At 43.7% G+C, this 13,410-nt stretch overlaps 1 protein-coding gene across 1 annotated transcript in view; it reads left to right on the forward strand.

Moving 5' to 3' along the window:
- Positions 1-13,410, forward strand: part of dcc (DCC netrin 1 receptor) — a 1,038,091-nt gene that overhangs the window by 1,010,732 nt on the left and 13,949 nt on the right. Inside the window, exon 28 of the mRNA XM_078421445.1 lies at positions 450-668. Within this exon, the coding sequence (XP_078277571.1) occupies positions 450-668 (219 nt within the window). The remainder of the gene's footprint in view (positions 1-449; positions 669-13,410) is intronic.

Genomic DNA, 13,410 nt, shown 5'->3' on the forward strand with positions numbered 1-13,410 from the left:
ATGCTGCCTGACCGGCTGAGGTCTACCAGCACTTTTGTTTTTTACTCAAGATTCCAGCACCTGCAATTTCTTGTGTTCCCATTTCGCTGTCATGTTGAGATTTCCAGGATTTAGAATGGGAGATGATGAGAGAATGGCATGTATTTCCAAAATGCACACATGTTGGAACAAGCTCAGGAGGTCAGACAACATGAGTGGAAAGAGAACGGTTCAAGTTTCTCATCCTGGGCACTTCATCAGGATATTTGTCTTTCCACATATGCTGCCTGATCTGCTGAGAGTTTCAAGCTTTTTCTGCGGCCCTGATAGACTAGACCTCTGATCCAGGAGTAGTAATTGTGTTTACGTAATTTCTCCGTTGGCTGATGTCTTACTGTCATTGTTTTAGATTTCTGTGACTCTGTGCTATTGACTCAATATAACGTCATGTCCCCTTTGCTTTTTCAAAGCCATGAGTGAGGTTCAAACCACACACCTCCAGCAGCCTGCCATGTTGACCCAGACACAGCCCGAGCATCCATCAGGGGAGGAGGCCCCGAGCAGAACTATTCCCACGGCCTGCGTGCGGCCCACTCACCCTCTCCGCAGCTTCGCCAACCCTCTGCTACCTCCACCCATGACTGCACTGGAGCCCAAGGTTCCTTACACACCTCTTCTCTCTCAACCAGGTAAGCAGAAATGAACCAATGTTTGTGGTGCTGTCCATTGAGTGTGTTTTTCACTAACTAAGGAAAATGATTGAAATGATTGATCAAAAACTTTTCATTGTTCAGCAAACGATACTAGACCAGACTAGACCAGACCAGACTAGACCAGACCAGACTGACTAGACTAGAGCAGAACAGACCGGAACATATCAGACCTGACCAGACTAGACTAGACTAGACCAGACCAGACCAGACTAGACAAGACCTGACCAGACTCGACCAGACCAGACCAGACTAGACCAGACCAGACCAAACCAGACGAGACCAGACCAGACCAGACCAGACCAGACCAGACCAGACCAGACCAGACCAGACCAGACCAGACCAGACCAGACTAGACCAGACCAGACCAGACCAGACTAGACTAGACTAGACTAGACGTGACTAGACTATGAGTTACAGAATACTTTGGGACTCCACAATAAATCTTGAGATAAAGGAGAGGGTTCAACACATCTTCACCCAGTCTGCAGCATACTCTGCATTTCCGCACTGTGGTGCACAGATGTAGGAGACTGCAAAGTGCTAGCGATGTGCTACAGCTAGACAGCTGTTCTCTCTGGATCTGCCAGCCAAAGAATAATACTGCCCCATCTTATTTACTTTTCTCATGTCAACTTTCTCTGCTATCTCTTCCTTTGTTGTAGCATTGGTAGCATTTCCTCTTTTAGCAGTAAAATACTTCTGGTACCATGGTCACATCCTCTGGGTCAACAGGACAGGGTCTACACCGTGAATCATAAGTGATAGGAGCAGAATTAGGCCATTCGGCCCATCAAGTCCACTCCGCCATTCATGCATGGATGATCTATCTCTCCCTCCTAACCCAATTCTCCTGCCTTGTCCCCATATACCCTGACACTCGGACGAATCAAGAATCTATCTCTGCCTTAAATATATCCACTGACGGCCATTATCCATTGAATTCCATGGATTCACCATTCTCTAACTAAAGAAATTCCTCCTCGACTCCTTCCCAATGGAACATCCTATTTGACCACTACTCCTAGACTCTCCCACTAGTGGTAACATCCTCTCCACATCCACTCTATCCAAGCCTTTCACTATTCGTTAAGTTTCAATGAGGTACCTCCTCATCCTTCTAAACTCCAGCGAGTACAGGCCCAGTGCCGACAAATGCTCATCATAGGTTAACCCACTTATTCCTGGGATCATTTTGCCAGTACATCCTGGCAGTGTTTTGTGGAGTGTTGTGGAGCAGATGGATCTAGGAGTGCAGGTACATAGTTCCTTGAAAGTGGCATTAAATAGGGTGGTCAAGAAGGCTTTCAGCACATAGGCCATCCGTCAAAGTATTGAGGAAAGAAGTTGGGATGTTATCTTACAGTTGTACAAGACATTGGTAAAGCTACATTTGGAGTATTGTGTTCAGTTTTGATCACCCTGTTATAGGAAAGATGTTAAACTGGAAAGGGTGCAGAAAAGATTTACGAGGACTTTGCAACGACTTGAGGGCCTGAGCTATAAGGAGAGCCTGAGCAGGTTAGGACTTTATTCCTTGGAGCACAAGAGGATGAGGGGTAATCTTATACTGGTGTGTAAGATCATGGAGGGAATAGATAGGGTAAGAGCAGTCTTTACCCAGAGTAGGGGAATCAAGAACAAGAGGCCATTTGTTTAAGGTGATAGGAGAAAGATTTAATAGAAACCTGAGGGGCAACGTTTTCACACGGAGGGTGGTGGATATATGGAATGACATGCCAGAGGAGGTAGTTGAGGCAGGTACCATCACAATATAAGAGACATTTAGACAAGTATTTGGATAGGAAAAGTTTGGAAGGATATGGGGTGAATGCAGGCAGGTTGGACTTGTGTAGATGGGACATGTTGGTCAGCGTAGGCAAGTTGGACCTGTTTTCCAGCTGTATAACTCTATGACAAGAAGATCTTGCTAATCAGTCCCTCCCTTCATTTCCCTGTTCTGTTACTATTGATATCTTAACTAAAGGATTTTTCATTCCTCCTGACCTAATATACTAGCTGACTTAATCACACTGTTTGTCTTTGTCCCTTGTATAGCATTTTTTGGTGTGCTCTGAGGTAGAAGTTCTTGGATGCAGCTTAATTAATCAGTCTTTGTCTCAGACAAGTAACACATAGATCTATGATAATCGGAAGAGAATATCTGTTTAGATGTAGTCTGTGTAATCAGTGCAAGTAATGATCCAGTGCACCTCATCTGAATGCAGACTAAGCACTCATTTATCTCCACCTGTCACTTTGGGTTAGTTGGAAGAGCAGTTCGGTTTCCACTTGCCAGCGGTGTTATCAATTGATGATGGAGTGAAAAGACTTTATCCCTCAAAAATTACCAAGAATGACCAAGCGCCCCTTCATCCGTGTAATTAATAAAATATTCTTCTGTCCAATTTCTCCATACAAGTAAAGTTTGTACTCATGATTTGGTGTCTCCCCTACAAGTGAGTTGTGGGCTTCAGTTTTAACTCTCTTCTTCCCTCCCGCAATTGGCAAGTCATGGTTGAGACTAAAACAATAAAAATCAGTATCTTGCATCTGAATAGATACATTCCTGGCTGCCATGTTATTAACAGTGAAAATCCACACCATCTACAAGGCATCCACTAAAAGCAAGCAGGGAGCCCTATCAACATTCAGAAGTGTTGTTGGCCATTACTAAGTTGGTAGCACTCTAGCTCTGGAGGAATAAAGTCATGGTTCAGAAAATGAACCGTAAACACCTGGGAGGATGTTTAAGATCATGTTGCATTTTTAGAGGTTATGCCCTTTGATGAAAGATTAAACTGAGGTTACTTATATTTGTTTCATGAATGGGCTACATATTTACAATGTTCATACATATAAGGACGGCACAGTGGCGCAGCGGTAAAGTTGCAGCGCCAGGCACCCAGGTTCGATCCTGACTATGGGTGCTGTCTGTAAGGAGTTTGTACGTTCTCCCTGTGACTGCGTGTGTTTTCTCCAGCTGCTCTGGTTTTCTCCCACATTCCAAAGATGTGCAGGTTTAAAGGTTAATTGTCTTCTGTAAATTGTACCTGGGACGTAGAATAGAAATTGTTTATTGGTAATCGCTGGTCAGTGCAGATTCGGTAAGTCAAAAAACCTGTATTATGGCTGTATCTCTAAATGAAACTAAGATCCTCTCAGGGCTTGAGAAGGTGGATGTTGAGATGTTTTCAGTAATGCGAAAGGCATAAACAATAGGATATCATCACAAAATCTTGGATGCAGCTGGGGTGCATTAAAATTTCTTCTCTTAAAAGGTAGTGAATCATTAGAATTCTCTGCCCCTGAGAGTGGTGGAGGTCAGTTCATTAAATATATTTAAAGTTAAGATAGCTCAATACAGTACTTGAAATAGACAGTTATGGAAACTGGCACAGGAGAGGTGCTGAGTCCAGCAAAGATCAACCACGATCATATAAGGTGGTGGGGCAGGTTTCAAGGAGCCTATTGTAGCCTATTTCTGCTCCTGTTTCCTTGTGTTCTTGTGGTGACTTTACTTCAGAAATTACTTCACCACTGCTGAAGAACTTTGGAAAATCTGTAAGTCATGAATATCATGATGTAATAGCAAGCATTCCTTTCTAACATGGACAATAAGGGTGAGACCTAGCCCTATCAGTGGCAGTTCTATCTTCCTGACATGAACTTGGCTCAGCTTACTGAGAGCAATGATGGTAGAGCTGAACTATTATAAAAGCCAGCAAGCATTGAATTCCACGACGTGACTTCCTGTCCACACAGCCAGTGGGTTGGCCAACTAGCACCAAGTCGGACTCAAGAGGCGGCACAGTGGCGCAAGGGTGGCACGGTGGCGCAGCGGTAGAGTTGCTGCCTTACAGCGAATGTAGCGCCGGAGACTCAGGTTCGATCCTGACTACGGGCGCTGTCTGTACGGAGTTTGTACGTTCTCCCCGTGACCTGCGTGGGTTTTCTCCGAGATCTTCGGTTTCCTCCCACACTCCAAAGACGTACAGGTATGTAGGTTAATTGGCTGGGCAAATGTAAAAAAATTGTCCCTAGTGTGTGTAGGATAGTGTTAATGTGCGGGGATCGCTGGGCAGCGCGGACCCGGTGGACCGAAGGGCCTGTTTCCGCGCTGTATCTCGAAAAAGAACTGAAGGTTGTGGGCAGTCGACCGTTTCGGCAAAGGGGCAAGTTTAGGTCGGGGATTCCCACACTTATCTACTTGTGGTCCTCTTGCCCACATAGACTGATGTTCTTGAACAGATGCCCCGGGTCCTCTGGTCTAGATTATAAATTAAGTTTTAAAGTTGTGATTTGTGATAACCAACTGTTCCACTTGTAGAGAAAGCCTTGTCTATTTTCTGCTTCTGTCCAGGTCGGGGATTCCCACAACTTCTCTCCTTGTGGTCCTCTTGCTCCTCACATGGGCAAGAGGTACAAATGTTCTTGAACTGATGTCCCGGCTCTTCTGGTGTGGGTTATACATCTATGTTTTAAAGTTGTGCTTCGTGATCACCGCATTTTCTGCTTGTAGAGAAATCTTTGCCTACTATGTTCTTTCTATTCATTCATACTTTATCTTCTGGGCAGTCAACACACAGATAACAGGATAACAGGAAGAGGATAGAATCCACTGAGGTTAAGTGTATCATTTCAGCACAGGTAATGATTTGATGCACTTCATGTCAAAATCAAGTTTATTGTCAGATGCTTGAGTATGGTGAGGTACAGGTACAATGAAAATCTTGCTGGCAGTAGCATAACAGCCAAATATACGAAGACAACACAAAAGTACATGATTATTTGTGAATTATAGAGGGTGGTGAATCTGTGGAATTCTTTGCCACAGAAGGCCGTGGAGGCCAAGTCAGTGGCTATTTTTAAGGCAGAGATAGATAGATTCTTGATTAGTACTGGCATCAGAGGTTATGGGGAGAAGGCAGGAGAATGGGGTTAGGAGGGAGGGATAGATCAGCCATGATTGAACGGCAGAGTAGATTTGATGGGCCGATGGGCCTTATTCCTATTCCTTATGACATACATAAATCATACATAAATCACTATGTTCTTTCTATTCATTCATACTTGATCTCCTGGGCATTCAACACACAGATTAAAGGAAAAAGTGCAAAAACAGAATATGAATACAGTTAGAAACCAACTCCATGTGATGCACTTTCTTAGTGTTCCATTGTCAAGATAGGAATAGAATTGTACAGGTTGGTTCAAGAACCTGATGGTTATTAAATGTGAATTAAATAGTCATTTTACTTTGGGCTGACAATATCTGAAAGTTGTGAAAGTCATTGCTCGCACAAGAGACCACAATGTACAGTTTTATAACTTTATTTTATCAATGCGTGCTGTTCTTCCATCGATACCATGCATTTCACTAAACCACTCACACAATAGTTATCTTTTTAGTCTTTCATCGATCAATATGTCAGGAAGTACGGCTGGACTAAAAAGCACTTCACAACATTGCAAAATTGAGTTTGATTTTTTGCAAGATGGAAAGATAAATTTAGAGAGCCATTCACCACCTCAGAGAAATTATGAAAGTATATTAAAAAAACATTTCAGAGGTAGTTGTCCGACCGACCATATCCTTTCTCGTCTTTCACAGCATGAACAAAATGTATAGGAATCCATAAACAAAATAAACATAAACAGAAAGAAAATGTAAAAGTGAACTTTGTCTTGTCTCTGCTGCACAGCTTCACCCATGAGAGAAACTGAAAGAATTCTGGCTCACATAAGTTTCACAAGAGAGCTTGCTTATTACGAAGGGGCAATTATTGTTCCTCTGACCACTTTATTTATATTTATCTATATTTATCTATATTTCCAAAATGTACATATGATATTAATTCATAAAAAGTACCTGAAAGTAAATGCTTTAAAAAAATTAATTGAGTCTCAGTAAAAAAGGTATTATGGACACATATTGCACAAATGTCATTGACCCTGAGAAGAACATCGTACTGGGGACATCGTATTAGCTTTTGAATTTATTTAGGAATTGTGCAAGTTACAATGAGAGCAGTGGGTTGGGTTGCTGCTCCTTGCAAATCATATTGTAAAGATGCTCCTATAGTGTAGCTGTGTAGGGAGTTCTAACGATTTGATCAGGTGGTGATGGAGAAGCAGTGAAATAGATTTTTAGATTTAGATTTAGAGATACAGCGCAGAAACAGGCCCGTGGGCCCACCGGGTCCGCGCCGCCCAGCGATCCCCGCACATTAACACGATCCTACACCCACTAGGGACAATTTTTTTTACATTTGCCCAGCCAATTAACCTACAAACCTGTACGTCTTTGGAGTATGGGAGGAAACCGAAGATCTCGGAGAAAACCCACGCAGGTCACGGGGAGAACGTACAAACTCCGTACAGTACAGCACCCGTAGTCAGGATCGAACCTGAGTCTCCGGCGCTGCATTCGCTGTAAGGCAGCAACTCTACCGCTGCGCCACCATGCCGCCCTAATATGTCAAGTTGTGATGGAGAATAACATAGAAATGGAAATGCAAATGATTGCCATTCCATGCCCTTGCGCCCTTGTCCTGGACAGCATAAATTGCTGGTTTATCAGGGTTTTCATTTTAACGCTTTGGTAACTTCAGGGTGGAAGTAGAATTGCAGCCTTACAGCACCAGAGACCCAGGTTCAATCCTGACTACGGGTGCTGTCCGTACATAGTTTGTATGCTCTTCCTGTGACTACGTGGGCTTTCCCCGGGTGCTCTGGTTTCCTCCCCCACTTCAAAGACATATAGGTTTGCAGGTTAATTGGCTTTGGTAAAATTCTAAATTGTCCCTGGTGTGTGGGGTAGTGCTAGTGTACGGGGTGATCACCAGTCGGTGCCACCAGTGGGCCTGTTTCCACACTGTATGTCTCAAGTCTAAAGTCTAAAGACTTGAAGATCATATAGAAAGCTGTTAAAGTGCACTCTATAGGCGAGAAATTATGTTTAAGGTTATGGATGGGTTACCATTCATGCAGAATACTTTTCCTGACTAATGATGCAGTTGACACAATAACTGCAGTTTTCTGTTCCATTTACATTGTGTTTATTTAGGTTTAAGTTTAGTTTTAGGTTCATTTTTGTCACATGCACTGTGCTACAGCGAAAAGTTTTATTTTTTTCAATGGATCTGGGAGAAGAAGGAATAAGTGGGGTTAAACAGGTTTTTATTTTGGCTGCTTTTCCGAAGCAGCATGAAATGTAGATGGAGTCAATGGTGGGGAGTCTGGTTTGTGTGATGGACTGGGCAACATCCACAACTCTCTGCAATTTCTTATGGTTTGAGCAGAGCTTTTTCCAAAATCAAGCAGTGATGCATCCCATTAGTATGCTATCTATGGTACATCTGTACAAGTGTGGAAGATTCATTGGAGACATGCCCAATTTCCTCAGTCTCCTGAGGAACTACAGGAATTGGTATGTCTTGGTGGGAAAGATGCTGGAGTCAATTATTAAAGAGGTAATAACGTCCCGTATTAAAGAGGTAATAAGGTCCCGCACGGGAGATTGGTGACCAAATTTAGAGCACATGGTATTGGGGGTAGGGTGTTGACATGGATAGAAAATTGGTTGGCATACAAGAAGCAAAGAGTAGGAGTAAACGGGTCCTTTTCAGAATGGCAGGCAGTGGCGAGTGGAGTGTCGCAAGGCTCGGTGTTGGGGCCGCAACTGTTTACCATATATAAAGATTTGGAAAAGGGAATTAGAAGCAACACTAGCAAGTTTGCGGATGACACGAAGCTGGGTGGCAGTGTAAACTGTGAAGAGGATGTTAGGAGGTTGCAGGGTGTCCTGGACAGGTTGAGTGAGTGGGCAGATGCGTGGCAGATGCAGTATAATATAGATACATGTGAGGTTATCCACTTTGGCGGCAGAAACAAGGAGGCAGATTATTATCTCAATGGTGTTAGGTTAGGCAAGGGGGAGGTGCAGCGAGACCTGTCACTGAACGTTGGTGTGCAGGTACAACAGGCAGGGAAGAAAGCTAATGGAATGTTGGCCTTCATAACAAGAGGATTTCAGTATAGGAGTAAAGAGGTTTTTCTGCAGTTGTATAGGGCCCTGGTAAGACCACATCTGGAGTATTGTGTACAGTTTTGGTCTCCTAATTTGAGGAAGGACATCCTTGAATTTGAGGCAGTGCAGCGTAGGTTCACGAGATTGATCCTTCGGATTGCGGGACTGACATATGAGGAAAGATTGAAAAGACTAGGCTTGTATTCACTGGAATTTAGAAGGATCTTATAGAAACATATAAAACTATAAAAGGACTGGACAAGCTAGATGCAGGAAAAATGTTCCCAATGTTGGGTGAGTCCAGAACCAGGGGCCACAGTCTTAGAATAAAGGGGAGGCCATTTAAAACTGAGGTGAGAAAAAACCTTTTCACCCAGAGAGTTGTGAATTTGTGGAATTCTCTGCCACAGAGGGCAGTAGAAGCTAAATCACTGGATGGATTTAAGAGAGAGTTAGATAGAGCTCTAGGGGCTAGAGGAATCAAGGGATATGGGGAGAAGGCAGGCATGGGGTATTGATTGTGGACGATCAGCCATGATCACAATGAATGGCGGTGCTGGCTCAAAGGGCCGAATGGCCTCCTCCTGCACCTATTTTCTAAGTTTCTAAGTCCACAACGGTCCATTGTTGACTGTGGGGAAGGTGAAAATCAGTGAAACTAATGGGTGAAACTCAGCAGGACGACTGAAACTTGTAGGATGACTATGATTGGAAAGGGATAGAGAGAGAGGTAATGCGAGGGTTACTTGGTTAGAGAATTCAATATTCATACTGCTGGGTTGTAAGCTGCCCGGCCCAAAAGGTCACCCATTCCTCTTCTCCAAAAATACAGCCTGACTGGCTGAATTACTCCAACATTTTGTGTCTATCTTCGGTGTGAACCAGCATCTGCAGTTCTTTACTACACATCCTGCTTATTTACTTTGTTACCTACATGTGCTGTCAGCTTCATTTAGAACCTTCTGTGTGGTAAATTCGTACAGCAGTGAAAAACTAACCGAATGCATCACCGTGTGTCAAATTACTCAGTCAAAGAATGTGCAAATGTGTTGATGCATTAAATGTCATGTTGAATGTTACCCGGTTGAAAAAGAACTTAAACAGTCAAGAATGTTATCCTCGAAGAAAGCTTTAATTGAAAATATGTGGAGCTATTCTTCTTGTTCTTTTCATAGCCTTATAGCCCAGAGAGACGAGCAAAAACCATCATCCTTTTCCCAGCATGAAATACATTGATAGAATTTTTCTCTGGAATATAAATGTTCTGTGCTGTTGTATCCTGCTGGACATTTTAGAGAGCCAGAAGCAATAGAAAGCTTTGCAAACTAGTCTGACAATAATAACAGCAAGCCACACTGGCAGGGTAATAACTTAGACGTTGAGATGTAGTTTTGCCTCCAAGCTCTGACGTAAGACAGAGAGTTCATGTTTGAGCTGAGACAGTGGTTGCACCTCTCACCAGAGCAGTTTAAAAATTGACTTAAAGTGCATTTGTTCCAATGTGTAAACACAACCTTGAGAGGACAAATGCTGTTTATTCCACCAAAATTGATTTGGAATCATTTTTGTTGACTTTGTTTACCTCTTCAAGCATTTCTAACGTCCTTGTACTCAGCTGATAATAACTGGACAGGAATTAGCTCAGTTCTAATCCCATGGAACACTGCTTCTACACAGTACAAAACACAAGGTTTTGTAAATGGGAGATTTTGACTCACTCAGCGAAGCAGTGCTGTTCTGCTTTCTGCTTAGTTAACTAAATGGGGCTGCATGGTGGTGCAGAGGTAGAGTTGCTGCCTTACAGCACCAGAAATCCAGGTTGGATCCTGGCTATGGGCGCTGTCTGTCTGTACGGAGTTTGTACATTCTCCCGGTGACCGCTTGGGTTTTTCCCCAGGTGCTCCGGTTTCTGCCCACACTCCAAAAGTGTAAAAGTTTGTAGGGTAATTGGCTTCGGTAAAAATTGTGAATTGTCCCTAGTGTGCCGTGCAATGGTGATCGCTGGTCAGTCCGGACTCTGTGGGCCGAAGGGCCTGATTCCGCGCTGTATCTCTAAACTAAACTAAACAAAAATATAAGAATGTCGAAACATCCCGTAGCATGTGGGAACTTCAGGATGCCCTCTATGCCTTGGACAACATTAGGTGCAGAAAGTGTGGGCATTTGGAGAAGTTCAAGCGCTGGCTTTTGGGAATGAAGCGAAATCTGTTGTCCCTGCAGAGCAGTGCTTAAGCTGAGGGTTTTATGAATAACCTGTGACAGAGGGCAGTCAGAGAGGTTGGTGTAGATCCTAAAAGGCAGCCAGCAAATTTGCAAGACCCCTGAGTACCCCTTGAATGCTAGCCATTAGTTTGGTCTGCCGATATAAACCCCCTCACCTATATCCACCTATCACTTGTAAGACTTTGTCCAACCCCTACCTCGTTTTTTCACCTTTCAACTACCGACCCAAAACGTCCGACCCCTTGAATTCATCCAGCGCTTTGTGTTGTGGTTTTAGTTCTACATACTGACAGGAGAGAGAATGCCCCCTGGGGGGGGGGGCTGACTGAGAGAAGACCAAGGTATTGATGGTTCAGACATACGGTAGAAAGGACAGGAGAGCTTTAGTTATGGAGATCCAATTAGTGCCATTTCTGTCGTTGAAGAAATTATACCAATGATAGACAATAGACAATAGACAATATGTGCAGGAGTAGGCCATTCGGCCCTTCGAGCCAGCACCACTATTCAATGTGATCATGGCTGATCATTCTCAATCAGTACCCCGTTCCTGCCTTCTCCCCATACCCCCTGACTTTGCTATCCTTAAGAGCTCTATCTAGCTCTCTCTTGAATGCATTCAGAGAACTGGCCTCCACTGCCTTCTGAGGCAATGAATTCCACAGATTTACAACTCTCTGACTGAAAAAGTTTTTCCTCATCTCTGTTCTAAATGGCCTACCCCTTATTCTTAAACTGTGGCCCCTGGTTCTGCACTCCCCCAACATTGGGAACATGTTTCCTACCTCTAACGTGTCTAACCCCTTAATAACCTTATATGTTTCGATAAGATCCCCTCTCATCCTTCTAAATTCCAGTGTATACAAGCCTAGCCGCTCCAGTCTTTCAACATATGACAGTCCTGCCATTCCGGGAATTAACCTAGTAAACCTACGCTGCATGCCCTCAATAGCAAGAATCTGGTGTTTTGGCCCTGGTGAGACTACATCTGGAATATTGTGTGTAGTTTTGGTCTCCCAATTTGAGGAAGGACGTCCTTGATATTGAGGCAGCGCAGCGTAGGTTCACAAGATTACTCCCTGGGATGGAAGGACTGTCACATGAGCAAAGATTGGAAAGATTTGGCTTATATTCACTGGAGTTTAGAAAGATGAGAAGGGATCTTATAGAGACGTATAAAATTATAAAAGGACTGGACAAAGGCTAGATGCAGGAAAAATGTTCCCAATGTTGGGGGAGTCCAGCACCAGGGGCCACAGTCTAAGAATAAAGGGGAGGCCATTTAAAACTGAGATGAGAAGAAACTTTTTCACCCAGAGAGTTGTGAATTTGTGGAATTCTCTGCCACAGAAGGCAGTGGAGGCCAATTCACTGGATGAATTTAGAAGAGCTCTACGGGCTAGTGGAATCGAGGGATATGGGGAGAAGGCAGGCACAGGTTACTGATTGTGGATGATCAGCCATGATCACAATGAATGGCGGTGCTGGCTCGAAGGGCCAACTGGCCTCCTCCTGCACCTATTTTCTATGTTAATATTGGATGTTGCCTCCTTGGTGCCAGGGTCAAGTAAGTCACTGAATGACAATAAAGCATTTGGGGGAGGGTGGGGGTGAGGAGGGGGGGGGGGCAGTAGGTGGGTGGGAGGAGGTCCAAGCCAGACTTTATGGTTCTTATCATTTTTTTTAGCTTCACACCACAGAAACAGTCCCTTCGGCCTAATTCATCCATGCTGATCAAGTCGCTTAGCTGAGCTAGTCTGAAATGCCCACCATTGGCCCTCTGGACCTTTCCTATGCATTTACCTGTTCAAATATATTTTTAAATGTTGTTATTGTACTCATCTCAACTAGCTCCTCCTGCAGCTCGTTCCATGTACCCAACACCCTTTGAGTGAAGAGATTGCCCCTCTTTAAATCAAATCCCTCTCATCAGAATCCTCCGCTCTGTGGTTTCAGAATCCCATACACTGGTCATTCACCTCATCCCTGCCCCTGATGATTTTATATACCTCTGGAAGATAACTCTGCAGCATCCTGCACTCTAAGAAATAAAAATAAACCCGACTTATCAAGTCTCTGCTTATTTTGTTTTAGTCTTTTTATAGTAACCTGGAGATCACTGACAAGCAAACATTTATTGACATAAAACTGATAAAAGTTAAAATGAAAAATAACTGCAGGTGCAGGGAATCTAAAATAAAAACAGTACTGGCTTGGGACAAGTCGTAAAGTGTGTTGACTATTTTTCCGAGGCAGTGGAAATACACGGCAAGCCAGGTTGTATCTGTGGGGTGAGAAACAAAGCGAACAATTCAAGGCTCTTCTTCAGAGCTTGGAAGGAGATGAAAGAAGCTTGCTGAGTTTAAAGGTGGGCGGCGAGAACGTTATCTCTGGTTGGGTAACACCGGGGGAATTATGGAGATAAGCTGATATCAAGGGGTCACAGTTTAAGGATAAGGGGGAAGT

The sequence above is a fragment of the Rhinoraja longicauda genome, chromosome 1 (genome assembly GCF_053455715.1).
Source record: "Rhinoraja longicauda isolate Sanriku21f chromosome 1, sRhiLon1.1, whole genome shotgun sequence".
NCBI lineage: Eukaryota > Metazoa > Chordata > Chondrichthyes > Rajiformes > Arhynchobatidae > Rhinoraja > Rhinoraja longicauda.